Genomic DNA, 8,461 nt, shown 5'->3' with positions numbered 1-8,461 from the left:
CGGTGTGGTACCCGAGGTCCGACACCGGAGGTAAGGCAGCTCGACGGTGCGATTGGGGGGGTGAAGCGGGGAGGAAGATGTTGCTATTGAGCCCTGTCCACATTTCTGTCACGTCTTTTTCGTGACTATCCTCAACTGATAGCTGTAAAGAAATGGCTCTTTGATTGAAGCCAAACATTACATCTCCATGGATACATAACAGGGAGGAGCTTCACTTCTGTTACCAAGGACACGGAAAGGTAGACTCGTTTCTGTGTAGGAGGTATTGATTAGTTGTTAGTATTTTATTATTGTTTAAAGGCTCCAAACGAGTGTTCTAGAGTTTATCCAAATCTCTCTGTGCCAACGCACTTGTGTGTCATCCAGACTTTATGCAAATTATTCTGTGCCAATGTAGTAGGTTGGAAATGCTACATGTTTAGTTTTGATTAAAACAGACCCCCCCCCCCCCCCCCCCCCCTTTTTTTCTGTTAATAATTGAACTATTCTAACACTCTTCAGACTTTATATTGAAGTAATACACGATCACGTCAGTAGATGGCGCTTTGGTGCTGCTGTGGATCCATTAGAGAGAACGTAGCTAAAGGCTCCGCTCATGCGCAGCTCAGAATAAAACTAGCTCTGGCCTGAGCATGATGCTAATGTTGTTCCTCTCTCTGTATTAATCCACAGCAGTGGACCGTGGGCCGTTAGGGCCAACAAAGCCTTCTCTGCTGGCCTAGACAGAATCACAAAGTTATAGCTATTTTAGAATTTAATCATTTTTCACAAATACACTACATGTATTCTAATTATTTTTCCCATTAGCTTATTTTCTCATTGCACAACTACTGTCTTCATCAGTTGCTCTGCTTCCAGCCTGCAGCTCTGTTTCCAGTGCAGCATGTTTTAAGTAGAGCTCTTATCCAATCAGATTTCACCTCGTAAAAAGTAAAAAAAAATCTGCCTGCAGGCCTTCAGATTTATAAGTGAATCCCTTTTGCAGTTTAAGTAAATGGGGAAGATAATGTTGATTGTCGTGCCTTTTGCTTTCTCATTGTTTGTCACCACTGTAATATCTGTAGACACTTATTATATGTCCTTTCTTTGTATATGCCCTCTTGCTATATCTGTCTGTGTGAAGCGGGTGGTGAGATATGTTTTGCATTTCATGTTGTGTTTTTATCTTTAAAAGTTTTTCTTTGAAACTTGACAATTAGAAAGCAATTAATGTGCATGTGTTCCAACTGAATCCAAATCCAAATCCATTAGTTTTAGAACAATGCCTTTAAACACCACTACACTAAGGAGGGAGGTAGAGCTATATATGTCCAAAATGATACAAAAGACCAAGGCTTTTACTAAGCTTAATGTCTAGATTTTCAATATAGACAATCAAAACATTACAGTAAAATTACATTAATGGACATAATCGGAGTGATCATGAGCAAGAATCTATTGAAACTGTAATATAACCTCTTTAGGAACTGTTTATTTAACAGTTCAAATATGAGGACATTATTAATATCAAAATGTCATTTCAGCTGACTTTGCCTTTAATTATCTCAAAGACTGTACAGTAAAATGTCATGAAATTAGACATGGACATAGTAGAGGACCTCATGAACAACAATGCAGTGAAAGTGTAATATAACCTCTTATGGATTTGATGTTATAACCTGTCAAATATGGGGAAATTATTATCAAAATGTCATTTCAGCTGACTTTGCCTTTAATTTTCTCAAAGACTGTACAGTAAAATCTCATGAAATTAGACATGGACATAGTAGGAGACCTCATGAATAGCAATATAACAACAATGTAATATAATTTTCGAACCCTTTTTCAATTAAAGACAGTACAGTAGTGTAACTTCAGATTTTATTATTGTTGGATTTCATATAAGGTACAAAATTAGGTTGTTTTTTAACAAATTGGGCAAATGATTGATCAAACATAGGTCTATTTCCGGTCTTTTGGGGCTATCAAAGCACCCGTACCGTAGTACCACTAATAGACGAGCATTACATTTCAAACGCCGGCTGACGTGACCGACTTTCCGCAGATGCCGGCTCACTTGACCGCAGTCGATTTTCGCGGGTGGCGCCCGCGAGCGCTCCGCTTCTGAAACGCTCCCGGTGGGGCAGATCGCGGCGCACACGTGGAATCAAATATGTACCTTACCTATGTGTGTGTAAGGAATGCTGATATGAAATGTGAAAAACAACCTGTAGTCAATGTGCAAGCTGCCAATTGAATGGTGATTTAAGCTACTCTATTGGGTTCATATATTTATAAATCTGACTTATGTAGTGTCACTGCCTCACCAGCCACGAACCTCACCGCACGTCACTGATAAAAACATATTCATGAAATACAACTGGGGAGGCTCGACTGTCATCACTGGCGTCCATGTATCGAGAAGGACTTCTTACTGGAACTGAAATGCACGGATGTACTGAATAACCATGTCATTAAAGAATCAAGAATCAAAATCTCAGATATCTCTTTCACTGTGGACTTTTCTGGCTTGACCTATTTCAAAAACTTCTTCCAAAAAAAAAGTGTTTAAGGCTTTACTATAGTATGACTTTTTTTTTACTTGCTGTATTATGACTTTTTTTGGACATACTAAACTATGACTTTTTTATAACTTTGTTCTACATACTATTCTATGACTTTTTAAAGACTTTATTCGACATGCTCGAAGAGGTAACATAGCATACTATTACCTCTTTAATGCCATTTCATGACATACTCTACTATGACTTTTTGTGTGAACTTTTCATGACATAACTATAACCTTTTTTCATCATACTATGCCATGACATGATGGCATGTTATACCATGACTGGGCTTTACAAATACAAATTAATTGAATTTACTTTTTATAACATACATGACTATACTATGACATTTTAATGACCAACTTTGAATGACCACAATTATTATGGTTGTGGTCATTCATAAGTATACTATGAGTTTTTATGATTTTTTTTAATGATGTATTTTACTGTCCATCTATCCATCCATTATCTGTAAACATTTAAACAGGGTCACAGGGGGACAGCTGACATAAGGCAAAGGCAGGTCACTAGTCTCTCACAGAGCTGACACCCAATTCACACATTCACCTACGTATGGACAATTTAGAGACATAAATTAACCTAACTTTTTTTATGACATACTATACTATTACATTTAAACGGCATGCTAATTAAAGTTTGTGTGGGACACAAATCGTGTTGATCTCTTTACCCTATTCAGTGCACATCTTTAAACTTCATCTTCTTTCCTTAAATTAAGTTTACAGTCCATTCTGTGTTTGCAGTTGTCTCCGTAAAACACAAAGCAGCAGGTCGAGACACTTTATTGTAAAAAAGAAGGTATAAAATACAATCAAAACATTGAATTTGCATATAAAAACCAATATTGACTTCCAAACAATCACTATGAATCATGAAATATGTTGGCTGTTTGCAATGGCTTTAGAAATAGAAAACATGTGGCAATTTGCATAAAACATACCCAGACTCAAACAACCCCACCCTCATCATTAAAAAGAGATACAAATTACAACCATACACAATCCTCCTCTCCTCTCCTACACCCATACACTACCCTTCCCCTCCCTCTCTGAAGTGCCCTGCTGGCCACAGCAGCCTCCTGCATCAGCCCTCCGGTGGCGAGAGGCAGGAAGGTTCTTGTAGACAGCACGACTGTAGGGAATGAAACACATTCCTAGCTGGAGGTGGCGGGCCAGGCGACAGTAGGCAGCAAGTGCCAGGACCAGCAGAGGAGTGAGCAGCAGAAATCCCACAACCAGCAGAGCCACGCAGCCGGGGTCATCCAGGATGTCTGAGCAATACAGAGATGTGCCATGAGGCTGCACCTGGACAGAGGAGGAGGAAACGGATGAGTAATGGGGTATGGATGCAAAAATGAAGAAGTATGGGGGAGGCACACACACAAACACAAACATGCAAACAAAACTACCTCTAGTTTTTCAATATGTTCAAAGTCGAAAAGTGAGTAATTAAGTATACTCAAAAGAAATCAATATGCACAACATATGCAGGATTTTTGAGTGTGCTGTTGGGGTACACTACTGTTCTATAATGCACTAAGGAATTAGAGCTGCAAAAACAATTTAGTTGAGTTTCAGGAAGATCCGGTAAGATCATGGAAAACAGTTCAAATGCTTGGAAAAACTCTCTTTTTGCAGTTTGATTCGTTTGATTTTACATAATTTCCTATTGTGCAAATATTTTCTTGTATATAACTTTAGAAACCATCCATTATGACACATTTAATTTACTAATAGTATGTTGTATGGACTTGGACACAGCAACAGTGTGACCCATTCAATCTGTAGCCTCTCACACTTCTGTCAGTCAAAAAAATAAAGATTTCCATAAAAGATTGTCACCGAGGAGTGGCAGAGGAAGCCAAATATGATCATGGCAAGAGCAGGGGTGAGGATGGTGCCAAAAATGATGCTGGCCAGCCCGCCATTGATCAGTGCTATGATCATATTCTGTGCAGTGACCAGCACAGAGCATGCCCAGCAGTCCAAAGAGCCCCTTAACTCCAGAGGGGTGTCAGCGGCTTCGTTACCACCGAGAGAGTATGGAGGCGGCACCACGTTTCCGGACCCCACTCTGGAGGGGGAGCCCAGCTCAGAGTGGGCCTGCTCAGATACGTTCTTCTCCAGCGTTCCGTTCCGTGACAGACTCATCTTTCCTTGTGGTCTCTGCTGCAGGAAATAAAAACAGTTTTAGGTCAGTAACTTGATGTAATTATTGAATCTATTAATCTACTATTGTTCTTAATTCTGGTGGCTTTAATGTAACCCTGCTGCTAGGTCTGAAAGTTTACAATTGGGGAAAATTACAATATCACAATATTGGGATGATGTGTGAAGTCTTTTATGCATCAGCACTTTGTTGAAAAAGGATATCTAGAAAATTGTCTATTTTTCTGTTTCTTCTCTTCCCTGTATGTCCTAAATTCTTCAGTATATCCACTAAAATCATGGAGTCAAAAGAATGTCAATCCATGTAGTAATGGGTTCCTTAAATAATGTGGTGAAAGGTGTGGAAAGTCAACACATAACTGCACAGCTTTAAGTGCGAGGAAATGGGGCTCCACTGACCCCACCTCCAAACTCCAGGATAACCACGACCCAGAACAATGAGACAGGAACAGCTGGAAAACTGAAAAATCCCACTAATCACTCATGGTAGAGTCAGAAAAAAACCCATTATAACTTTAATTTTCAAAGAACAAATAATGTGGTACAACTCTTTTTTCTTTTTTTTTAACACATCAATAAGTGTAAGCTTTTATTTCCACGTCTCGTTTTACTTTTATTTTGTAAACTCAGTGATGAAAAAATGACAGGGGCATGTTCCATTTCCCTCTGTTCTTGAGTGTGTTAGCAGCTACTGTTATTATGACAAGTACCATGGAACACATGGGTTTAACAAGCAATATTTCATTTCATCATCTGTCAGCATCATTTAAGTAAATTCAAGTATTCAGCAATATTTACAGTTCACTAAATTCATAAGATCCTACCATTGTCAGCTCATTTGTTTGTCATGCTGCATAAAGGGAAAATCTACAATAAAACAGGATTCATGCACATTGTATGATTTTAGAACCTCTTTTGTTTTTAGAATGTATGTCATGTTTTTTTGTATAAATAGCAATAACAATAATTTGATCTTATTTCAAGGGTTTCCTGCTCTTTTAAGATAATTTTATATGATTTTCCAACAAGCCTGAAGAACATGAAAAACATTTTTGAAGTGCTTTCTATTTTTAAGACGTTCTGTTTGTGAGTATAGCAAAGTCTACCTTCCTTTCAGCTCCAACACTGGCCTTATTTTTAGATTGATCAACTTCAGATATCAAAACTAACTCTCCAGAATCACAGGAATACAATTACTGAGGAAACATACTCAGGATATTTCTTTACAATGATGTACTGTGAACATTAAAGTAAACTAAGCCCATTTGTTAGGTGCAGGATTAGCATTTTTTTGTTTTTTTTCAACATGTGATTATTAAAAAAAGAAATGGTGACATTGTTTGTTGTACTCACTTTGTTGTAACCTGAGGATGTGTCCTCCTGCAGCTCTATGGTGGCAGAAGATGATGAGACTTTGAAAGACCTTAATAGCGGTGAGTGGTCAGAGACAAAGAGAATTTCAAGAATTTCCAGATCTTGAGAGTGGGACCCGAGTGAAGTTTCTACTACTTAACTAAATCTAAAATTAGTTTCTGTGCTGGCCTATTTCCAAAAAAATCCACAGATATTTGCTCACTTTTATGAATCCAAACTTCTCCTTGAGACCTCCTGTGAAAAAAGAGCTCTGCAGACTTGAGGCAAATTCTGCTTTCCCACTGGCTTCAGCGCTTCCTTCCCTGGCATTCTGCTTCCTCACTCCGACTCCAGTTTGAGATATGATTGAATGCGTGAGTGGTTACGAGTATACGCATGTGTGTGTGTGTGTGTGTGTGTGTGTGTGTGTGTGTGTGTGTGTGTGTGTGTGTGTATATCCTGTGTTGCCTCTAATGTGAACGCACAGAAAGAAGGCTGGGCTGTGTTATAGGCTGCTGTTAGTGTCTGGGCAGGGGAGCAGTGGAGGGGTTTCTGTGATAACCCCTGGAACCACGGGGAGGGAGGAAGAGTGTTTATTTGGATAGATTAGAGGAGCCAGGGTATGCTGCCCAATCCTCAACACTTTACACCCTCACTGAGCACTTTCTCTACTCCACTGTCAAATACTGATAAGGTGGGTTTCAAAATTCTAAACAACTGATTTACAACTGATGGTTTTATGTTGCAGTTCAAGCACAAATAGAAACTCACAAACTGTTAGTAACCTAATTTTTTAGGATTTTAGACTGGCATGTTACATAATATGGAGTCCATGCTACACTGCATCATACTATACTGCGCTACTATTGTGAGGGTGTGGACAATGAGACAGCACCACTCAACTACTACAAAAGCACAGAGCTCTGAAATAAGAAGGTAAAGGGCAAGACAGAGTTGGTAAAAATTGGCCCTGAACTTTTGATGAAAAACAGAGCTCTGCTTTCAGAAAACATAAGGAAATGAGGATTGTGGGGGGTGGGGAGTGTGTGTGTGTGTGTGTGTGTGTGTGTGTGTGTGTGTGTGTGTGTGTGTGGAGGGGGGGGGGGGGGGGGGGGGTCTCTGGCTAATTTGGTGGGGGAAAAGAGTCTATCATGGGACTGATAAGAAACCAGAGAGGCTCAGTTCAAAGGGTGACATTAGTATTTTGATATGAAGATTCATTTTTTCATCACACTTTGTTTATTTACTATTTCTTCACAGGGGTAGATATGTACTCCCTGGAGAGAATACGGGCATTTTAACAGTTAGTACAAGAAAAAACGATCAAAGAGTTTGTGGCATTAGTGGGTAAAAATATCCAAAGGGTGGTTTTGTCATTAACAATGCCACAGAGTGTTTATGTGCGTATGTCAATGTCTGAGGGGGTTGGTAGAGGAAGAGCAGTCTTCCTGTCCTTGGGACCAGGATATCCGCTGCTGTGTCCATGTTCTAGGTTGAGATGTCTCCGCATTTGCAGTTTTGGCAATCTCATGTCCTTCCCATCCCATGACCCGAGAGATTGAGATAGAAACAAATGGCAAAAAATAGCAACCAAAAAGAAAAAGCTCCAGTTAACACGTATAAAAGGTAGTAAGACTGATTGCATGTGCTGCCCTGAATACTGTTGTAATGCTGTTTTGATAATGGCTGAATGTGTTTGTGTCTACATCTGTTATGATATTTGATGAGAGAGAATGATATAAAGCGAACAGTTGAATGGGGTGTCCCTTGCTATGTTATTTTAGTTTACAAACTGGCGTGTATCATTGACAGTATAAAAACTGTAGGTACAGCTTGGTCATATCCTCTAGACCACTATTACCTAAAAAGAAAAACAAGAGTCATTAGTTTTAGTAAGAAATTATATTAATTTTTTCATATTAGTATTATTCACATTACTTTTTCTTACTTTTTTACAATGCTTCTTAACTAAATGGATCAGCTGTAGCCTGCAGCTTTGACTAAATGGTGTCACTGACATATTAGAGGGAAACATGAAAAAGTATCATTCTTTTGTCCTTTCATGTGCAAACTGGTCCAGCAGAACCCCCCCAGTGGCCATCAGCTGCAGACTGTGATTACAGGGCAGCTGCAATAGTATAGTATAAAGCAGGGGTCACTAATAGGCGGACCGCGGTCCGGATCCGGACCCAGACGCCGTTGTATCCGGACACTAGACCTAAAACCGATGGATAATTGAGAATTATTACATTTTGAAGGAGCGCCTATATTTTAACTAGCGCAGCTTTTCTAGCCTTTACGGCACTCGGTCAGTGGTCCAGAAAACAAACCGACCAATTACATGCGTTGTAAATCACATCACGTGATGCAGCT

At 39.4% G+C, this 8,461-nt stretch overlaps 1 protein-coding gene across 2 annotated transcripts; it reads right to left on the bottom strand.

The window, feature by feature from the left end:
* Positions 1–3,333: 3,333 nt before the first annotated feature.
* On the bottom strand, positions 3,334–6,552 carry tmem88a (transmembrane protein 88 a). 2 transcript variants are annotated; one of them, XM_068729539.1, is made up of 4 exons: positions 6,312–6,552; positions 6,089–6,158; positions 4,409–4,735; positions 3,334–3,871 (listed from the first exon to the last, which is right to left on the bottom strand). In XM_068729539.1, the coding sequence occupies exons 3-4, from the start codon at positions 4,715–4,717 to the stop codon at positions 3,584–3,586; spliced, it is 597 nt and encodes a 198-aa protein (XP_068585640.1). In that variant the 5' UTR covers positions 4,718–4,735; positions 6,089–6,158; positions 6,312–6,552; the 3' UTR covers positions 3,334–3,583. The 2 variants fall into 2 exon arrangements, with proteins under 2 accessions (XP_068585640.1, XP_068585639.1); XM_068729538.1 differs by having other exon boundaries at positions 6,089–6,552.
* Positions 6,553–8,461: the final 1,909 nt, after the last annotated feature.

The sequence above is a fragment of the Cebidichthys violaceus genome, unplaced genomic scaffold (assembly GCF_023349555.1).
Source record: "Cebidichthys violaceus isolate CVI_PGR_0920_01 unplaced genomic scaffold, fCebVio1.0.p SCAF_46, whole genome shotgun sequence".
NCBI lineage: Eukaryota > Metazoa > Chordata > Actinopteri > Perciformes > Stichaeidae > Cebidichthys > Cebidichthys violaceus.
This window is presented reverse-complemented; position numbering and strand designations above follow the sequence as displayed.

Coding starts and splice junctions, on each gene's coding strand:
- tmem88a (XM_068729538.1), bottom strand. CDS start 4,717: ATGAGTCTGTCACGGAACGGAACGCTGGAGAAGAACGTATCTGAGCAG. Junction 3,872..4,408: donor GCTTCCTCTGCCACTCCTCG/GTGACAATCTTT, acceptor TCCTCTGTCCAG/GTGCAGCCTCATGGCACATC.